The sequence below is a fragment of the Macaca thibetana genome, chromosome 9 (assembly GCF_024542745.1).
Source record: "Macaca thibetana thibetana isolate TM-01 chromosome 9, ASM2454274v1, whole genome shotgun sequence".
NCBI lineage: Eukaryota > Metazoa > Chordata > Mammalia > Primates > Cercopithecidae > Macaca > Macaca thibetana.
In genome coordinates, this window is record NC_065586.1 from 71,967,827 (window position 1) to 71,990,519 (window position 22,693).

Here is a 22,693-nt window from a genome sequence, read left to right on the forward strand (position 1 = left end):
GGAAACAATTAGGAAACCATATAACACGGTGAATATTGATATGCTTATTGGTGCGACAGTAGCCCAAACTCAGCAATAAGAGATCAGTTGGCACACAATAATAGGATTGATTACAGAGTTTGTCTAAACCTTTTGTTTGGGATTATGATACAATTAAGGTAAGTTTGATTCATTGAGGAAGTGGGATTTAAATTAGGTCTTAAACAATGAGTAGAATGAAAAAGAAAGAGAAATTAGAAGGGATTTCACTGAGTTATCATTACATTTACTTTGTATAATTATTCTTTTTGCAAATTACTAGTTTATCAGTTTTTCTGATTTTATTTTTATGAAGACATATGTACCTTATCCAATAGAACTTTGTCAAATAATCCATAAATACACAAAGTATAAATGATTAACAATGCTTTTAATGCCAAAAGACAGCTTATTTTCCTAATCCAAAGATCACTTTATACAATTATTCTTTTTGCAAACTACGAGTTGGTTATATTAACACTTGAATAATCTTGACAAGAAGTTGCTTTAAGCAGTTAAAGATCCAGATGCTGATCAGCATGCATTAAGTGATTCTGCTTAATTGGTTCCATCTAGATAAATTACTTACCTCAGTTCCTATCACAATTTCTTCCCTGGCAGAGAAGAACATAAACTCGTATAGCTTGTAGTGTTGAAATAAGCTGAAATATAAAATAAATGTGCACTCTGATACGTTGATTTCAGGAAAAAAAAACCCCCACAATATGTAAAGACATTTATTAAAGGAAACTTCATATTGACTAAGCTAATGCTATCAAACACCAAAATAGAGTTAGTACCCTCCTTTATTCCAAAAGAAATTGTCTGGAAATGCTAAGAAATTAAGAGTTTTAGTTTTTAAGGAGATGACAGTATAACACAATACCTAGAATAATATCAGTAAATCCATCTGTAATGAGTGGGTAAGTTAGAAATAAGGGAGAAATTGGATGGCATCTTGACTTTTCCTAGCTTAAAAGCAAATAATGCACCATTCCTAAATAACATGAAACTTCACATTATTTGCTATGTTTTGCTGCAAACAGGAGTCATTTTCCTCTGGAAAAATGGCACTGAATTATATAATCTACCTCTATATCAATTACTTCTCACATTCTCAAACTGTTTCAATGTTAAATTAATCTCTGATAATACCTGAAAAATGAGGGCGCATGAATTAAAATCCACTTAGAAAATGTCTGAGTTTTCTGCAGAATATTCGGTCACACATGAAAGGGAAACATTAATTTAAGAAAGATAATTCCTTCATGTTTGTAATCCCAGCACTTTGGGAGGCCAAGGTGGGCAGATCACAAGGTTAGGAGATTGAGACCATCCTGGCTAACACGGTGAAAACCCACCTCTACTAAAAATACAAAAAATTAGCCGGGCGTGGTGGCAGGCGCCTGTAGTCCCAGCTACTTGGGAGGCTGAGGTGGGAGAGTGGCCTGAACCCAGGAGGCAGAGCTTGCAGTGAGCCAAGATCGTGCCACTACACTCCAGCCTGGGCGACAGAAAAAAAAAAGATCATTTCTTCAGTTCTTACCCTAAAGACCAGGTGGTCAGCATACAAAACCCTATAAAGAACCAAAGGATAGGAGGTCCTTAAAATAAGTATTCTAGTAAGTTTAAGGAGCAATGCATTATTAAGAGTTAAAAATTTACTGAAGGGCTGACTTCTAATATCCTGTTTGTGATAATATTTGAATTTTTCTAGTTCTCTTCCTGCTGGTTGAGAAAATTAATAGACTCATAATACAGCAAAATGCCCAAGAACAAAAAATTGTCTTAGTGGTTTCTCTCTCACTCTGGTGCCTTTTGCTATTTAAGGAAATTGATTTTAATATAACTGAGAAATTAACATTTGCAAAATGTAGCTACAGAGCATGTATAATAATGGCTTCTCCTGGATGTTGTAATGGATCAAAGTTTCAATTCATTTGAAATCAATGAAGAAATCCTCAGGCAGCTGAGTCTCTCTGAGTTATATTAGCAGTTGATCTCACTAGTAACACAATCCATTAAAAAGTGATGGGTGTGCAGACTCTGTCATGGTATTTTTTGGGGAAAAAAACCTCTTGTACATTCAAATTACTCATCAATATTCAGAAAAGTAACTTAGCTTTTGACATTACTTTGATTTGTTGGCTAGAAAAATACATCAAGATTAGTGAAGTCTGATAATTCAATGACACAAAATAAATTCAAACTCTCCCTAACTTACACTGGTTATCTAGAGAAAGCCTTAAGGTCAAAAATATTACACTGGCAACAACCGATTTTAAGTAGAAAAATTAAAGACTATAGAGTATTTTGGAAACAGCTTGGCTTCCTCTCAGTGAACCAGCATAAAATTTCCCTTTCTCTATCTTGTGTCACACAAAGAATTTAGTTCATAGATCTTCCTTCCTGAAATTTCATAATCTTTCAGGCTTACTCTTTTCACTGCATATAGGAATTAGGTTGTCCCATGCCAAGAGGGAAATTCACTTCTTAACACTGAAAATAAAATGCGTGATTTGGATGTGGTGGTCAAAGGTGCAGACTTGGGGGCAAGTCCAGGACTTGTCCAGATTTACCAGGAGCGATTAGGTAGTGCTGTATGGGAACAAAGTGACACTTCAACTGCGATAATGCATTTTCTTCCTCTTCTGACTGACTCAACCTCCTAGATTATTTTGTCAAACATTTAGTCTTAGTTCTAAATTGAAGAGAGATGAAGTGAAAATAATTCAAGATGTCTGGCTCGATGCCTGGAAGTGCAATACCCTGTGGTTTACAGAGCGGCAGGGTTGATTTTCTTATTTTGGGTACCTGCCTCTTATATTGAGTGTACACCTGAGATTACTATCGCCTAATTCCCATAAATAGGTAGAATCCACAATGACAGACGTGTACTTGGGCCATATATATGTAAATGATGTTTTATACTAAAAAGCTGCAGAAGTATTTATATTTGTATACATTATACAATACATTGTACAAATGTAAAACTAGATTTGTACAGCTAGATTTGCCAGTACTTACAGTCATGTAGGGGAGGAAATTTGGTATTAGTTTTTTTCAAATCACAGACACATGGCAGAGTGTGTTAAGGGCATCAGATGAAATTTCAATTTTATTGTCAGTTAAGTTTCATGTGCTATAGGTCATGTTCTAAAAACTGCTCTACCTCAATTGACTGGGGCTTTTAGTGGTTGGGTAAACTTAGTATCGGGTTAAATTCAAACACTTATACTTTTGATAACTGGGTTGCCTTCATATTTATAACATTGCTTTGTAGTAATCAAAATGAAAAATATTATATGATTTCGTTGTTATTAAACTGTTTTTTTCCTTGAACTTTTCACTTTGAGGGTACATTTGCAGGATGTGTAGGTTTAAATGGGTGCCATGGTGGTTTGCTGCAGAGATCAACCTATCACTTAGGTATTAAGCCCAGCATCTATTAGTTATTCTTCTTGATGCTGCCCCTCCTCCCAGTCCCCCCTAAACTCTCATTTGTGGACTTTTGAGGGATTCTCAACAGGTGTTGTAGAAAAGCATATTTTCTTTTACACAACTTCAGAATCAATTCCAGACATCCTACTAACTGATATTTTGTAGTTCTGTAATAGGGATATTTAAATTGCATAACTTCTTTGAAATAACAATATGAAGACTTAACAGCATCAACAATTGTTGTGATTTACTTTGACTAATTTCTTAAATACTACTTTTCGTTTTATTTTTAGTGAAGTAATAATATTAGGGATTTATAATATGTGAAATTACCCTGGTTAGGATCTAAAGGTGACATCCTCTCTTAACTTAATTGTTTTCTGAAGGACAATGTCAAGAAATATGTCAATGAACATTTGCCCAGAGAGACAAGATGAAGGGGAAAAGAGCTGCCATCCTTTACCTTCTAGAAGGGGTCATTATGGCATGGGTTTTGTGGCCCTGGTTAACTATCAGTCCCTGTGCCCATTAGAAACTTCCTGGGCTAGCTCAGTTTTAAAAATGTGTTCTGCAAGAGAAACTGGGATTGTTCAAATAGAGAAGGAAAAGAAGGATGCTAACACAATGTGCAAAGTAGAATTCCTCTTGCCCAGTGATTCCCAAACCCTGACGGGTAGAAAGACCTTCAGGAATAGGCTCTCCTCCAATTCTGGATTGCCATCATCTCCCCCAACACAAGGACCTTGCCTTACTTTAATTGATATGAAAACTACTTCGGCTTTTACTGAGAGATACCCCTTAGGAGCTATGTTTTAATATTAAGAAACCACATTATATCAAATGCTATTACGTAAAAACCGTATTATATCATATGACATTATTAATTCATGCCAGAAACCAATATATAAACTTTATCATATTAAACACGCTAGTATTTAAAAAGCTTTCTCGATTTCAGCTAGAATCCTTGCCAAGCAAATCATGAGCATGTCTAGGATATCAGTCAGCACTCTTATTTTAGAATTTTAAATTTTAAAGTTGAAAAACACTGGAGTATATAGTATAAGAGAAACAAAAATATTATGCAGAAGCTTTCAGCTTGACAAAAGATTTTAACCTACTCTTGTTGGAATATTTGCAAACTCTAAAAATGTCCCTTTAGAGAGATGCATGACTCTACTGGAGACCTTGTGACAGATTATATAAAAAGACAAATTTCTTAGTTCACCAATGAAGAATCACTGTAATAAAAATACTTTTCCTTCCATCATTTTCTAAGCAGTAAGAAAGACTTAATGAGTTTAATTGGTCAATATTACAAGATATTTCAGGGGATGTAATAAATTTGAGGAAGTATATTCATAAATCTCTTCAATTTCTAATACAAAGCATTCAAAATAAATATTTAAATAGCAATGAATGTTGCTCTTCAAAATGTAGAATCAGGTAGTTGGAAAGATCAACTACCTAAAATATAGAGTCTATTGTAATTGCATCTGATTAATCTGAATCATCCTATTAATAAATATTAATTAGAGATGCAAAGAAAACGGAAATCTTAATTTATTTTAATTCTAGATGAAATTATATTTATCAAACGCAAACCTTTTTTTCTGGGAATGCAAAGTTAGCCAAACTATTCACTGTTCTGACTTTTAGTTATTAGATGAAAGATTTGAACATCTAATTTAAAGAAGATTTAATTACCTAATTATTGGTTGGGCTAATTACAGCATAAATTCTGTAAATATCTGAATTTGCCAAAAACTGAATTACTTTTTACTTAACAGACATTTTCCAGAAGATGTGAAATGAAAAATAAATGTTACTGAAAATAATCCATACCTGATTTTTAAGTAATCAATGATAGCATTGGCTTGTTTTACATCAAAGATATTCCAGTCCTCACTTTTTTGTGAATGTGTTGGTCCTATTTCAGCCATAACTTCTCCAAGCCATTTTATGCTGTCCTCTAAGGACATATGTAGTGCTGAAATAAAATCCAGAGAGATCTTAAGTATTATTTTGATGGATGTTTTCAGAATAAGATAATCTAAGATGTTTTTAATGTGCCAAAATTTACTTTGTTAAGTATTTGTGAGGATAAATGGTAAAACTCTTGTTTCTTCTTAATACATTAATACATTTTATGCAGAAGAATAGCAGCTGGCTGGACACGGTGGCTCAAGTCTGTAATCCCAGCACTTTGGGAGGCCAAGGTAGGTGGATCACTTGAGCCCATGAGTTACAGTCCAGCCGGGGCAACATGGCGAAATCCTGTCTCTTCAAAAATTCCAAAAATTAGCCGGGCACGGTGGCACATGCCTGTGGTCCCAGCTACTTGGGGGGCTGAGGTGGAAGGATGGCTTGAGCCTGGGCGGCAGAGGTTGCAGTGAACTGGGATGGTGCCACAGCACTCCAGCATGGGTGACAGAGTGAGACTCTGTCTCAGGAATAGCAACTGACCCCGCCCCAACATTTGTGAATTACTATAATGCTACACAATTGTCTGTAGAATTTATGATTCTATTTTAGGATTAAAAAAAAGAAAAAAGTTCAAATTGTACTTTAAAATCTTTAAAATGAAAAGGGTTTGTTTTTTCTTTTTTCTACAATCTTAGAATAAAAGCATGAAAACTACAAAAAAAGATGTTTGACAGCTGGTGAGGAATGGAAGACTTAGATGGGAGGTTCAGTTACTAGACAGCAGAACTGAACTTAGAGCTGAAAATGTAAATGAATGGAGTCAATCAACACCGGGCTTTAGCCAATTGTTTCCATGTGTAAATCTGGGTCTGAAGATTTTCAATGGAAGTCAGAAATATGGATTTTTTTGTAAAACATCAAGTTTTTTTTTTTTTCTTTTCCACAGCCACAGACTTATAACTCATGTAAGCTGTTTCTCAAATGTCTGCCCTGTGGTGCTGGTGAGAGCCGGATGAAAATGCACAGAGTGACACAACCTGGCCACCACCACCAGAAGTAAACAGCTCAGTGATTCTCGTCTATTCTCTCACAGCTACACACCAGCGCAAACACACACCCGAAACTGTCTTGTGTGGCATTTGTCCAGTTGAAAAAGAACACCTCAGACTTAACTTTTAAAGTGTCTGTAATAAAAACATAAACTTCCATTTTCTTTTCTCATTTGGTTCCGTTATGCTCAGTGTTACTTGTGACAGATAAAATATTATTTACAACCCACACACACACTATCCACCCTTCCCCGGGAAGATGGAGTCAGGTAAGTGGACTGGCCAGATTGTCCTATGTTTGCGGAAAAGCGATGGGTATGTGGACATAAAACTGAGGATGCTGGAGGTGGAGAGTAGAAAGACACTAAAGCCAGGCTGGACTGGCTGCCTGGGGGAGGTGAATGTCAGCGGGGAGCCTGAATGTGGGATCTGCGGGAATTGTGCTGCTCAGTGTGGACCCCACCAACCAAATCCCTGTCTCTCTCTCTGAAGTCATCAGTCAACATTACACTTGTTGTAATGGAGTTGATTTGGAAGGGAGGGGGTGGAGATTAAAAGAAGTTACGAGAACATAGGCTGATTGCTGGACCAGGTATTTCTGGATTAAACAGCTGCTCTTTCCCACTGGGGTGTAAGTGCTCTACCCTAAATACCAAAATTACTAAGAAGGTGAAAGGAAAGTAATTTAAAATATTAGGAAGACACTATAAACACAAACTTGTAATTTGTTTAGTATAGCTTCTTTTCTACTTACAGGAATTAGAAAGAAGCATAAAAACTATATACAACAATTAAAATCTGGTTTAATGAATTACAATTGGTTCATTTCCCATTGCCTCCCTCCAGATCATCTTTTATGTATGTCAGATACAGTGAATTATTTCTGGATAACTAGGTTTTCCTATATCATTCTAAGTGGAATTCAATTATTATTGTACATTTCTCTCTCCATGATAAACTTCTTTTGATAATAGTGGAAGTAGCTTCAGAAATGAAAAATCTGTTGGATAAAAGCAATTCATAAATAAATGGAAAATCTGAATCATTTTATTAATAAAATGATATTAATTAGAGATGCAGAAAAAGAGAAATTCTTAGATAATTGATTATAATTCTAGATGAAATTATACTTATCAAACAAAAATACATTTATATGACTATTTCCTTCTGAAAATAGTTGAATCTTTAAAACTGTTTTTCTATGTCTAATGTCTTTCTGTAGATAATTGCTTTAAAAATTAGGGAAGTTATAATTTCATTTATCGAACTGAAATATTTGCTCTTTTAAAAATCACATTTAGTGATGTGATTAAAATATAAAAGATTAAACCACTCAAATAGCAAAAGCTTCTAGAAACAAAATGTATTCTTGAAAATTTAGAGTAATGAAAGAACATACCAGACTTAAAATTAATTGGAAAATGTAGGATGATACCTCATAACTGACCTTTACTGTTAGTAGTTAGGTGACCTGAGTCTCTTTTTATTTATTTATTTATTTTGGGAGACAGGGTCTTGCTGTGTTGCCCAGACTGGAATGCAATGATGCAATCATGGGTCACTGCAGCCTCAGCCTCCTGAGCTCAAGCGATTCTCCCACTTCAGCATCTCAAGTAGCTGAGACCACAGATGTGGGTCACCATACCCGGTTAATTTTTCAGTCTTTTTTTAGATATGGGGTACCTCCATGTTGCTCAGGCTGGTCTTGGACTCCTGGCCTCAAATGCTTCTCTTGCCTTGGCCTCCTAAAGTGCTGGGATTACAGGCATGAGCCACTACATCTGGCCTCATTTCCTTTCTATGTAAAATGAGAATACTGCAATACCTGTTTTCAAAAGTATAGTGCCGTTGTGAGGATTAAATAAGAAATTCATGGCCGGGCACAGTGGCTAACGCCTGTAATCCTAGCACTTTGGGAGGCCAAAGTGGGCAGATCACCTGAGCTCAGTTCGAGACCAGCCAGGCCAACATGGTGAAACCCCGTCTCTACTAAAAATACAAAAATTAGCTGGGCGTGGTAGCGGGTGCCTGTAATCCCAGCTACTTGGGAGGCTGAGGCAGGAGAATTGCTTGAACCCAGGAGGCAGAGGTTGCAGCGAGCAAAGATCATGCCACTGCACTCCAGCCCGGCCAGGCGACAGAGCTAGATTCTGTCTCAACAAAAAAAAGTTCATATGGAACTCCTGGTACTATTACATGTGTATAGTGCTTTCTAGATTTAGCCCGAAGCCAGCACATTTGATGTAGTATTTAAGAGGATGGGCCCTCACTTGCTAGTGTAGACCCTGTGTGACCTTAAGGAGTCACTGAACCCCTCTGACTCTTACCAATTTCTCTCATAAGGTGGCATGTGAATTAAATAAGACAATATTTTTAAAGCAATCCACACTGTGACTGGCACAAGTTAATCTACATAAATGTTACCTGAATTTGCCGTTCCTATTGAGGGGAAAACCAATTTAGCATCATAAGAACTAAAAAATATTCTACAGTTACTTGCAAACATTCACATCATACAGAGGGGAGTCCATCTAGGCCTATGGACCTGGCTGGAGGCCCAATATCCAGTCTATCCAATACTTTACAGTGGGAACGTCGAATCTTTTAGGTTCCCTGGGCCACACTGGAAGAAGAAGAATCGCCCTGGGCCACACATAAAATGCATTAGCACTAACAATAGCTGATGAGCATAAAAAAAATCACAAGGGAAATCCCGTAATAAAGTTTTAAGACACTTTACGAACGTGTGTTGGGCCGCACTCAAAGCCGTCCTGGGCCACATGCAGCTTGCGCGCCGTGGGTTGGATAAACTTGCTCTACAGCTTATGTTCGGTCAGGTCCTAGAAAAACCAGACCTCACAATATATACTGTTAAGACGAGTCTCCAAATTCGGTGTCCCATATTTTTTAGCTTGATCTAATTTGATTCCAGATGGGTTGACTGTAGAATGCCTGGTAGATATGCAGCCAAGTTTGAGGCAAGGATCGATCAGAGACTGAGCTAGCATGAAATGGAATTCCCACACTGGACAGAGTACACCCCTGCCAGAGGCCCAGAGTGTGCGCTTTTGGGCTTTTTCTATTATGACGTTGCTGAATGGGAGTGGTGGCTATGTGCTCAGGACTCTACTGCTACCTAGTTGAAGTGTAAACATACTTTACCTTTTTCCTTGGCACATTTGGCTAAAATTACATTCTTTCCTAATGATGACTATAACTTTGTTCAGTTTAAAAGTGTGGTGGGATTTTTTTTTTTTTTTTTTTTTTTCTGCCAGAAGGTAAAACTAGATTCCTTGCTTTTTTTCTGGTTAGGTTCTACATATGTACTTTCTTTCTCATGGTTTATGAGGAGCTGGAGGGATCCTGCTCAGGTTTTAGAAATTCATTTTTGCAGTAATATCAACAATATAAAGTTTCATCTAGAAAAAAATGTTATTGAGTCAGTTATAAGTTACGGGAAAAGGTTAAAAAAGAAATATGTTCTCGGGGGGAGGGCGGAGGGATTGCATTGGGAGTTATACCTGATGTAAATGACGAGTTGATGGGTGCAGCACACCAACATGGCACAAGTATACATATGTAACAAATCTGCACGTTATGCACATGTACCCTACAACTTAAAGTATAATAATAATAAATACATTAAAAAAAAAAAGAAATATGTTCTCAAATTTGGGATGTGAGGTCCATGAAAATTTTTACTTTCTTTTATTCTATTTCTGGTGTATGAATACTCAGCTCAGAAGTTGCCAAAACTTAGGACTGTCCATGTTACATATTCTCTTTTAAAATTTAATTTTTGCATAAGTGATGTATTCATATTTCAAAAATACAAACGAAGAAATCTTATGAAAAGACTTCCTCCAATATCTGTTGCCCACATGCCCGGTTCTTACTACCATTTACCCCAGGGAATATCTATTATTAGTTTTTTTCTGTATCTTCCAGCATTTCTTTGTGTACACACAAATAAAAATATGGATAGATTCTTGTTTTTGCCTCTTTTATAAATGAAAGCATGTAGTTCTGCACCTTGCTTTACTTAATAACTATATATTGTTTCCCATATAGTACACAGAAAGCTTCTTCATTTTTTCCTTTCTATAGCTTCCTAGTATTCTATTCTAGAGATGGCTAATCATTACTGATAAACTTTTAATTTCAGTGTAGTTTTAAATTTACGGAAAGGTTACAAGAATATCACAGAGTCCTCAGATATTTAGAGGGTGAATGACACTGATACAACTTTAAAATGAAATTAACATATCTTTGGCAAATTGACTATTAAGAAAACTGTAACCTTTGTTAAGTATTACTTGAGGTTTTATAACTCAATGGAGATATGAACTATATATTTGCTATACTCAGGAAAAACCCTTATTTTTCATTAAAGAAATTACAATAAAATCTGTAACTTTTGCTTAAGAACCTCAAGTTAGATGGTAAACTGAATTTGTTTTACTTAAAAAAAGAAAAATAATGTACTTACTTTTAAGATTTTGAAGTAACATAGCTAGTAAAGTCATAAATTTTGAATACTGAATAATAGAAAAATCCATTCCTCTAGCCCACAAAAATCCAGATACATAATAATCTAGTAGAATAGCATCCTTTAAACAAGTTTCAAGGTTTTTGAAATTCAAAAATGTTCCCAGTTTTCTGTAAAAGAAAAGAAAAATCCACACATTAAGTCAGATTAGATATAGAACCATTTCTTTTCCTAAGTTTTGAAAACAGGTCTTTTTCTTTAATGAAAATTCTATAATGCCCATAATCTGAAAATATTCAGTTACATCAAACTTCATAAAACCAAAATGACATTCAAAAAAGAAATAGAGAGAGACAGAACGAGGAGGGGGGAGCAAACTCTATTTTTGGTCTCCTGCCTCCTCTTCCTCTTTATTTTCTGGTTCTCCTCAGTCTTCCCCCTTCCCTTTCTTTCTTCCTTGTGTACGTATAGCAATTTTACTAGTATTTTTTTCTCTGAAATCAATGTCTTTTTGCATTTATAAAATTAAGTTTCTTTTATTTCTGAAAATGTTCTGGAACTAAATTGTTAAATATTATGATATATATACATATATATATACACACACACATATATATATACACACACACACATATATATATACACACTTTTTTTTTTTTTTTTTTTTTTAAGGCAGGGCCTTGCTCCATCGGCGAGGCTGAGTGCAGTTGTGTGATCTTGGCTCACTGCAACTGCTGCCTCTCCAGTCCAAGCGATTCTCCTGCCTCCGCCTCCAGAGTAACTGGAATTACAGGTGCCCACCACTGCGCCCGACTAATTTTTTTGTATTTTTAGTAGAGAGGGGGTTTCACCATGTTGGCAAGGCTGGTCTCGAACTCATGATCTCAAGTGATCTGCCCACCTTAGCCTTTCAAAGTGCTGGGATTACAGGCGTAAACCACTGCACCCAGTTCATTCTGCTATATTTTAAAAAGAATTCCAATTATGTATATTTTAGTCATTTTTTTCTAGAGTTATAATTTTCTCTTCAACCTTAAAAATTTTTCAAGTCTATTTTGTTTTCATTTTGGATACTTTTCTCATTACCGTCTTCTATGTGTCTTAGTGTATTTTCAGCAGTGTTACTTCTTCTGTGGGTGGCTCTAAATTTCCCCCAAATTCTGCAAGATCTTTCCTTTTCTACTCTTTCTTAAAAACAAGTTTTATAATCTTTTATTTCTTTATCTCTTCCTTAAGCTTTTATATCTCTGTTGTATGCTTTTTGTAATTGCTTCATATGTTTTAAAATTCATGATAAAATAGTTGATTATCTTTTTTGTCTGCTCATGGTTGTATCTTTCTGGTGTGTTTGATTTGCTATTTCTCTTTCCTGTTCCTCTTCTATTTTTTCTTGCCGTGTCCTGGAATGCATATTCTTTGTTTACACCTTATCTTTGGATGAAGTGAGTTTTTGTCCTTGAATACCTACTTTTGGGAAGTACACTGGAGGTGGAGACCTGGCCAAGTTACAAACTAGTAGGCATTTTCTGTATGAAGTAACTTTGTGTCAATTATTCTAGCACTTGTTTTTTTTTTTTAATTGGTAAGGAAAAAGAAAGAAAAGAACAGATAGGCTCTCTTGATTATCATATAAACAGTCAATTTCCTGTGCTACAGAAAGAATCTGCTCCAAGCCTGCACACCCTGGTCCTGCTATTGCAGATAAGCATTCCTGGAATGGTACTTTAGGGTTTCTCCTCCTGGGACATTAGCAGATAGATAGGTAGATAGATATAGATATAGATATAGATATAGATATATAGATATTAGCTCATTCTAAGCTCTGTGACTATGAGCATCCTTCCTTATATTTTCTCCTGCACTTCTGGTTGATCTATAATGACAGTAGCCATCATCTTTATATTTTGTGGTTTGGACCATTAGCATTCTCTTGATTTTGACAAAGATGAAGGTGGTATTTCCTTGTTGTTTTTATGTGATTTTGAGAGGGGTAATACGTGTGTGACAACTTTTTACTGCCGTCTTCAAAAATGGAAGTCCTTATTATTCTTAACATCAAAATAAATGATATAATCAGATTAATAAATACAGCAAGATTAAACAAGTTTGGGAACAAATAAAGCTGATGTTGATATGGGTCTATTTCTTCAACATCCATTTCATCTACAGTGGTATCAGGGTAGACCTCAAACCCAAAAGCGAGTTCTGATTATTCTAAGCTAATCACGGTAATTTCACCCCTTGCCTTAATGCCATTTGGTATATGGCATATCTCAATAATAATTATTGTTCTATGATGGGCACGCTCCTAAATTATTCTAAATAATTCATAACAGAGGATGAAGTTTCTTTTTTTCCTGTTGGAATAAAAATAAAAAAGAGCAAATAAGTGGCTTTAGTTGCTACTGCCAGTTATCTTGTAACCCTAAGAAAAATGGGTTCTAAGATTAAGCCTCATTTCTCGATGATACTATTTAGACCTTGACTCAATTAACTTTGGAGTTAATCTATCTCTGAATTTCCTGTTATGTCATACATATGTACATATATGTATATATGTGAACATTGTATATTTTTAATTTTTAGGTCAATAAGTTCAGTTTTTTATATTGCATGTCACTATGCACTTTGATACATTTTTTCAGGCATTTGATTCAAATGGCAGATACAGACATCCTGATGATGGTGGTGGCAGGGTTTTAGTCTATTAGCCAGGGAACTTTAATTTGCACTGGACATTACTTGGCAAGGTTTATTTCTCAATGTTTAATGTACAGTATCATTTACTCTTAAGTGAAAGTCAGTATGAAAACTTCCACAATAGTGAAAACTTGTGGTATTGTTATGAGATAAGTAAGTAAGCCAGTGGAATATGTAGAAAGTCCAGAAACAGACTCAATACATGTGGGAGCCTGGTATATGGCAGAGGTATTATTTCAAATCAGTAGAGGAAGTATAAATTCTTCAAAAATGGTGCTGAGAGAATTGGTTATCCAAATGGAAAATAAAATAAAATACCATCCCATACAATACATTAAAATAAAATCCAGGTGGGTTAAAGATTTAAATGGCAATAGCAAAAATTACAAACTTTTAATAAAAAATATATATTACTGACATTTGGATAGGCCAAAATTTCTTAAAAGTGACACCACAAAATACAAACCATAAAGAAAAAGACTAATAAGTTGGTCCTTGTTAAACAAATGAAACACTTCTGGAGAACCAGAGACAATCTAACTACATTGAAAAGACAGGCTGCAGACGGGGAAAAAAATTGTAATGAACATAAAAGGATTAGTATTCAGTAAGGAAGGAGAAGTAGGAAGCCTTCATGCATTCTTAAGTCTTATCAGTAGGAGAGAGGTCTAAATACAGTTAATAATAGATCAGAGGTATGTATTCCCAAATTGGCTTTGATGTCCTCCATTGGTTAAGAATCCAAAGTAAAGAGAAATGATCAATTAAGATCTTTCCAAAACTCCAATTATCTTTTGCAATAAACTCCTAAAATTGGGACTGCTGGATTATATTGGCCATGGTGAGATATGCTGCTAGCCCTCCCTCCAGAAAGGCAGTGCCAAATAGGTCTTTCATCAAGACCACACAGAAAAAGTCCACTTCTCTATACTCCAATCTAGTTTGGATTTTGTCCATAATTTACTAATCTAATCTAATAGAAAAGATTACTTTTTTCTTTTTTTTTGGAGACAGAATCTCACTCTGTCACCCAGGCCAGAGTGCAGTGGCGCGATCTCGGCTCACTGCAAGCTCTGCCTCCCGGGTTCACGCCATTCTTTAGCTTCAGCCTCCCGAGTAGCTGGGACTACAGGCACCTGCCACCATGCCCAGCTAATTTTTTTTGTATCTTTAGTAGAGACGGGGTTTCACCATGTTAGCCAGGATGGTCTTGATCTCCTGACCTTGTGATCTGCCTGCCTAGGCCTCCCAAAGTGCTGGGATTACAGGCGTAAGCCACCACGCCTGGCCAAAGATTACAATCTTATGTATTTCTTTGCTTATTTACTAGATTGGATTTCTTTTTAATGTCCTCTATTGGTTACTTTTTCTTATAAGTTTATAAAAGTTTTTTGCATACTTAGGGATATTAACCCTTTAGATTTATGATACAAGTTTTTAAAAGCATTTTATTATGAGACATTTCTTAAAGCAATTTTCTTGTGATTTTATGATTTTTGTAACACTAATCCTGAAGTATTTGCAATCACTCACTTTCAATTTAAAATAGCATTACTGTAAATAGGGGTCATCTGCTTCAATTCGGTTTTATTTTGGTGAGAAAAGGAAATTCAATTACTTTTTTTCTCATGTGCTTGTCTATTTTTGTTGACAAGTTCTAGAATAACTATTTCAGTCTATTATTATCATATTGGATTTTATTTTAATTTTAAATGACCCGTACTTACTACCAGGCTTCTTATATCACAATTTCTCATTGGCAGTTTTGTTGTTTAAAATTCACAATTTATCTTTCAGCTGGGTTATGAAGTAAATTTTTTAATAAGACCACAGGAATACTGTATTTTCTGAGTTGTTCTAAATATTGCAATGTCTTGTTGCCCCTGTAACTAAACATCAGACAAAATTAGTATTTTATTTTGCAATCATACTCTTTTGACTTCCTAAATTTTGGTTACTTGTTGCACCACTGATTTTCGCAGACTAACCTTGCTAGGGAAAAGTCTGAGGCCTGTTATTTTCCTCTTTAGGTGACTTGCTTTAAATTTATCCCACAAAAAGGCAATACATGAAGTTTTATTCTACTAAAATATTAAAATCAAAGCTTTTATGAAGTGTAGATTTTTTTTTCTGATTGACTATATTGAATGTATATTCTAACTTCTTCAAATAATTGCTTTAATCTACACTTTATGTAAGTTTTCTTAAATTTGTCTTTCATGTTACTGACTTGATTTTCAGCAAGGTAAGTTCTACATTGGTTTTACTCTTAGCCTTAGTTTCTTGCCTTAGTTCTAAAAGCTACTTCTCTCTATATTTTACCATGTTTTTTAGTTTTTGGTCTCTTGTTTTGTGAAACTGATGCCCTTTTTAATTATTAGCTTCAACCTAACATTTTCTTCTGTTTCTAGCAGTTAGTTTTCCTTCTAAGTGTACTCATCATCTGCCATCTGCACACTATGTATTTTTAATTAAGTATTTGCTCTGAATATTTGCATATGTTCTTTGCTTTTTATTTTTACTTTTCAATGTTTAGCAGTGTTTGAATGACAGTAACTACTTGCCAAAGAATATTTTGGTGAAATCTCTTTGACCTTCTTCACTTTTGCTGTCCCCGACACTCTCTCCACCACTTTTCCTAATACCATTTGTCTCTTCCCTTTTAACTTGAACCACAGGGCTAAGGATTTATCATTTCCATTCTTTGCTCAGTCATTTCACTCCAAAGATTATGTAGGGAGGCATTTGGAGCAAGATACTGCTACGGTTTGAATGCACAGTTTCCAGTATTTTACTGGCAAATACGTAAACTTTTTCTCTGGGAATAAGGGGAGCTGGAACAGGGGAGAGGGGAGAGATGGCTACAGCTGTAACATGAGAGAATGTAGGGAAAGAGAAAGATGATTCACTGTGTTTTAGGAAGTTTGGTATAGTGATGATGGGTGATATACCTATCTATTTAGTCTCACCGAGAATTTGGGTAAAAATATTACATTATTCTTGCATGTTCTGGACAATGGGGTGCATTTTAATTCTTAAATATGACATGCAGGAATAAGCCTCAAGGCAAGAGCTAAATAGCTCATGGAGGCCCAGTTACCGAAAGGTTATTAAAGATGTCTCAGTGTTATTCTTGTGTTTATATAGTTACTTTCATTTTAGTCCTTATTCTTTTTTAAAAAGATTGAGATGGATCTATAAATAAAGTCAAGGTTACATTAAAATATTTATGATGGATAGCAGCTAAGGGATCATGAGAGATGTACCCAGACATTTAACTGTTTACAGTGGATTTCAGAAATATGTTTTAATGATACTTTAATGTTTCATTTGGTTGGCTGCTTTCATGGAGAGCAATTTTTAATTTTAAGAGGTAGGGAAATGTGCTGATTTCTTCTAACTTATTTAAATAGGCTTATAACTTTGTAGACTCTATGATTTTCACATACTTCTGTCACTTGGTGATAGGATATTTTAACTATATTTCTGTCATTTTGTAAAGCATATAACCCCCATTTATAATAATGCTATTTTAAATTGAAAGTGAGTGACAGATTGCAAATATTTCAGGATTACTATTATAAAAATCATGTAAAAAATCTCAAGAAAATTGTTTTACAAAGAAATGGCTCCTAACATAATACTGATGTTATTTATCCAAAGATGATGTCTTAAAATTTGAGGTCACTTCAGGTGATTTCTACATTAATGAGACAGTCTAAAAAGGTCAACCTGCTATTGAACCTGGCTGTTGTTATACCGCTAACTTCTGCAACACCTTCTGTATCATTTACTGTATCCTAGGCCTTACCCCCTAAAGATTAAAAATATGTTCAGAATTTAGATTTTCAACAACAAAGGGAGCCTATAATTTAAAAAAAAATCATCACACAAAGTATGATACATAGCAAAATTTACAACGTGGGAAGAAATAATTCTAAAAAGCACTTATTTGCAATATCTTTTATTTAATATTAATTGTATTTAATATAATATCTTTTACTTGACATTTAATATAAATACATTACGAACTGTATAAAATGTGTGCTATTTGCATTGTGCTATTTTGCCTAGTATCAAATACCTATTGTTTTGCATTGCAATGATCAATAACATTTGGGGTTACCTGGAAAAGTAATACAACATTTTACGTAAAGACATGATCAGTGGTATCATGGATCAATTCTTACATTAAGAATCAGAATTCCTAACAAATCTTAATTTCTATAAAAATGGTAAAAATCATCAGAAGATACTTGCTTAAAAATCTGTGAAATTTTAAATTCACTCATGCTTGTAGAGATGCAGATAGTAAGCGGTATGGCTGATCACAGATCATCAATTTCCAGCAGAGGTTGCCAGCGCTGGAGCTGAGAGTTCGGGAAAAGCCCTGTCAGTATTATTCACCCGTTCTTGATAAACCTTCCCTTCTCGGATTTTTCTTCCAGCCAGGACATTTGTCATATTCCCTTCTCAGTAGCAAGTCATTTTTATGCTATAACATTTGTAAGATTTGTCAGTGATAACCACTGACAGAGCCATTTTCTATTGTCCGTTATAGTCCACGACACCCTGCTTGTGTCCCAAGGACTGGCCTGCAGAGACTTGATACCAGGATGCTAGTGCATGACATCATCCCCACTCTCCACACATGATGGCCAATTAGGCTTCCATTCTAAATTAGGATCATTTTTTAAATGGGTGATTACTAAAAATACCTTTTAGGATATTATGTTTTTGGATAGATCTGACAAAAGTTATAAACAGATGATCTACTATAGAAATAAATGGCCTAAAGAGTGAGATGTACATATATTGGAATTAATGACTATAAATTCCATCGTATTCACATTTTTAAGTAACATGTACTCAATCAGAGTACTTAGTATAGCATTACTTCTGATGAAAATCACAGGTGGATGGCAAATACTCAAGATTTCCAAAAAATAAAGTGTATTGGCCATTATCATTACAGAAAACACAACTTACTTTTCTTACAACGAGGGAGAACATCCTTTAAGTTAATGTGCATACTGACAGTTTTATGAATGAAAGAGAAAACAAGATGGCATATGCTAGAGCTTGCTTTTATCAACAAACCTCTGCTCTTGGTATTAGTAAGTATTAGTAAGCTGGTTTGCAATACATTTTCTTTATAAAGGAGACTGTTGAGTAGTGCAAAAAGTCAGTTATTTGAGAATTTTTGTGTTTCAGAGTCCAGATATATTTCAGCGCATATCATAACAAATATTTTGAAGAAATCTTAAATACGTAATCACAATGGTTTACAGATGCAAAACTCGAACTGTTCTACATATGATTGTAATAGTGAAGTGCTTACTCTTGAACTCCATCGATGTCCTCCGTTAACAAATCAGTGATTTGTTCAGCTGAAAGAAAATCTGGAGATAGAATCTTTTCATGCTCCTGGAATTCAGTGTCTCTCTACCAAAACACAATGCGGAGTGAGTTATTGCAATCGTACATTCATATATTAAACCCAATAATATCAAAATTGGTTCTTCTTATGGTCTAGTTGCTGTCAGGACAAACATTTAAAAACAACAACCTTCGAGATGACATTTTTTCTTTTCCATATTATGCAATGGTACCTTTTACCTGAAAAGTCAAATGGCTAACAGTCAATCTGTCTTTGGGGCATATGTACAACTGGGCGATGGTTTCCAATTCAACAAATATTTATTATCTGCACATTCTTCATTGAATCTAGGGCTTATGAGGAGGCAAATATAAACAAGAAAGATGTGCTAACCTCAAGAAGCTTAACATCTAGTGAGAGAAACAAGCCTAGGATGATGTTAAAAGAAGAAAAGAACACAAGTAAGCCATAATAAATGCAGCATTCAGTCTAAAAGAAAGGACAAGTATAGGCAAAAGACAAGCAAACTCCACAGAGAGGAGTTCCAGGAATAGGCTTTGGAGGGTTGGGTGTGGCCAATGAATGCCCCATGTGAATGAACCAGCAACACCGAGGTTATGAAGATAGGATAGTTAGGAATGAGTTCTGTAAATATCAGCAACTCACAATATTACCTAGGTTACATGAGGAGGACTAGTTGGACTTAGATGGAAGTGGGCATTGGAAAGGTATGGTGGGCGATCTTAAATTTAATGATTCAACGAGTGCTCACAAAGTACAGGACATTGTGAAGGCATCATAGATATTTTAGACCCTGGCTGGTTGAACAATGGTAGTCTGAGAAGTTTGTTTCTGGTAACACAGCTAGTAGCGCTCAGAACCATGAAGGTTCTGAGCAGGTAAATGACAAGACAAAACTGTGCTTTAAGGAAGGGTAATCTACTGGAGGGTGAAGGAAAGACAGGAGCAGAGGAAGAGTTAAACAAAGAGGTCATTTAAACAGTGCAGGGATGAAGCATTGCACTGCTCTTATCTCCTTGGCAGTGTGGATGAAAAAGAAAGTGGTGAATGTAGTCATATTATGGGGGCCTAAAAGAGGGGAGAAAGAATGGAGATTCTGAGTTTCTGAAATAGGTGAGTTGGAGAAAATGGTGGTGATACTAATAATACATACGCCACCTTTATGTGCCTTAGACAAAGGTATCCTCTTTGGGTGGAGGAAGTGCTAAAAAGATTTCCCTAAGGCTGACACAGCCCTGTGTCCAAGTGTATTGCCTGTGAATAGAGTGTAGTTTTAGACCCCATTCACCCCTCAGCCAAGTGCTTTTGTTCAGAGCACAACCTGCATAACTGTACATGTCAACTTTTTTTTTTTTTTTTTGAGACGGAGTCTCGCTCTGTCGCCCAGGCTGGAGTGCAGTGGCCGGATCTCAGCTCACTGCAAGCTCCACCTCCCGGGTTCACGCCATTCTCCTGTCTCAGCCTCCCGAGTAGCTGGGACTACAGGCGCCCGCCACCACGTGTGCCTAATTTTTTTGTATTTTTAGTAGAGACGGGGTTTCACCGCGTTAGCCAGGATGGTCTCGATCTCCTGAACTCGTGATCCGCCCGCCTCAGCCTCCCAAAGCGTTGGGATTATAGGTGTGAGCCACCGCGCTCAGCCAACCCTTTTTATATGCTAGAAATAGAGTGTTGGAAGATGATGCTAATTTTTAAATAGCAAGATGATGAGTTGATTTCAGTGGCTGAGTTTAAGGTGGAATACCAATAGCGAGAAAGAAATGTTTAGAGTTTAGTTAGAAAGGCTGGAGTCATAAAGGTCAAGTTTACAGACGTTGGTTTAGGAGTCAACTGCAACGGTGACAATGGATGAGACTGCTCAAAGCCAGGGCATGTAGAGAAGAGCTGTGAAGGGGAGATGGAAGAAGAGATTGGGAAATAGAGGCAAGACAGCAGCAGCTACACAAAAATAAAAAATTATGAGACTTTGTGGGGAAAGAGGGCAAATGTTTCTCAGTTCAACAAATAGTTATTGAGTGTTCATGCGACTGAATTCTGATAGATAAGGGCAGCAAAAAAACCACAAAAAAACAAAAAAACTGCCTTGCTGTAGTTTACCAGATAACATACCAAATTCTTTTTCTTTTTCAAGAGTGGAAAAATATCAAACCTACCACTTATTGATAATGGTAATTGGCTTAATGTTTGTAATTTAATGTTAGGTTATTGTGCTATGTTTTTATCTTTGAAAATCTAATTTAGAAATAAAATATGCTACATTATTAGCCACTTTTTTTGTAAGCTAGGGTGGGTCAATTAATCTAAACTAGGTCATATAATTAGATTATAAACTCATTAAGGAAAAAGTATTTTAGTATGCTGCATCTAGTAGGTACTCAGATACTTACACATTGAATTAAATGCACCCAGTTTTTGTTGAGGATACTGTTTTGATCTATAATATATGGCTATATATTTGTTTAAATGATTTTGGTTATACACATTTTTATTAGTGGTAAAGTATAATTATTCCTATGGTGTCAATCCCATTAGATTGTAAATTCCTCAGGGACAGTCATTCAATCTTTCATTTCTTTTTAGAATTCCACAGTTCTTGATATGTCAACATAGGTTGCTAACTGACTGTCTAAATTCATCTTCATCATCTGATGACATTGTTAGATAGTGGAGCATGATGAAAAGCAGGACTTAGAGGAACTCCAGATCTCATGATAGTTTGACTACTGATTAATTTTATGACTCAAGGCAAGTCATTTGAACCTAAATTTGAATTCATATTAAATATAATTTTTATGTGTTTTAATACACACAAGATTACTGTCATATTAATAATGAATAAAGATATACATGAAAAGTGAATTATACAGACATTCAGATCAATTTATCTGATTTGAAAAATCTCTGGATAGGAGAAAAGTAGGTCACACAAGAACTATATGAAAGAGAATCCAATAATCTTAACCTTTTGGACAGTACTAATTCTAGCTAAGATGCCTAATATTAGAGCCTCATTCCTTTACTAAAATTTGCAGGCTTCATATAATCATCTTTTAGGGGAGTTTGCCTCTGGGTTTTTTCTTTTGTTTTAAATTATATTCCTGGACCTATTTTAAACCAGACTGCTTTCTTGTTTGTTTATACAGTGCTTTGCATGAGAAAGATATCAGATGGCTAAAAATGTTTAATCTTTCAACACATACATTCTGCTTTGTAAAAATTAAAGATATAATAGAAAATTCATAAATAAGCTAAAATATGTGCTATGTAATTGTGGCTTTCTCTGTAAAATTACATCTCCAACTAGGAAAATATGAAAGTTAAATGGCACTGTTAATTCATTTTACTCCACCACCGGGTGGATTTTAGGAGTTATTCCAAGAGCAATAAAACTATAAGCCTGATACTATCTGCCAGATAATGTTTTTCTCTAATTTTTTCCCCTCTCTAATGTCAACTAAACTTTTCACATTTGTATATATTTTTTCTTTCTAGAATGTAAACTTTTAGGGACATCTTTGTATCCATCACTGGTGGTGCTTTATATTAAAAAGATTCTTAATAAGTATTCATCAAAAGAAAGATAACAGATTTCACCAAGGATTACTAAGGAGAAGTTTCCTAGTCACAGAGGACATAGACTGGTCTGCAAATTCTAGACTTGGAAGGTGT

The 22,693-nt window shown here is 35.3% G+C and overlaps 1 protein-coding gene and 1 long non-coding RNA gene across 5 annotated transcripts in view; one reads left to right on the forward strand and one right to left on the reverse strand.

Annotated features, from left to right (window-relative positions):
• CABCOCO1 (ciliary associated calcium binding coiled-coil 1) overlaps positions 1-22,693 on the reverse strand; it is a 104,719-nt gene that overhangs the window by 76,356 nt on the left and 5,670 nt on the right. For all 4 annotated transcript variants that reach the window (XM_050803066.1, XM_050803069.1, XM_050803067.1 and 1 more), the window contains exons 2-5: positions 18,965-19,068; positions 10,924-11,093; positions 5,305-5,449; positions 608-680 (exon numbers count right to left, since the gene is read on the reverse strand). In XM_050803066.1, the coding sequence (XP_050659023.1) occupies positions 608-680; positions 5,305-5,449; positions 10,924-11,093; positions 18,965-19,068 (492 nt within the window). The remainder of the gene's footprint in view (positions 1-607; positions 681-5,304; positions 5,450-10,923; positions 11,094-18,964; positions 19,069-22,693) is intronic.
• On the forward strand, positions 5,631-6,593 carry LOC126962185 (uncharacterized). Its single transcript, XR_007728616.1, has 2 exons — positions 5,631-5,678; positions 6,332-6,593. It is a non-coding gene; the product is annotated as an uncharacterized LOC126962185 (long non-coding RNA).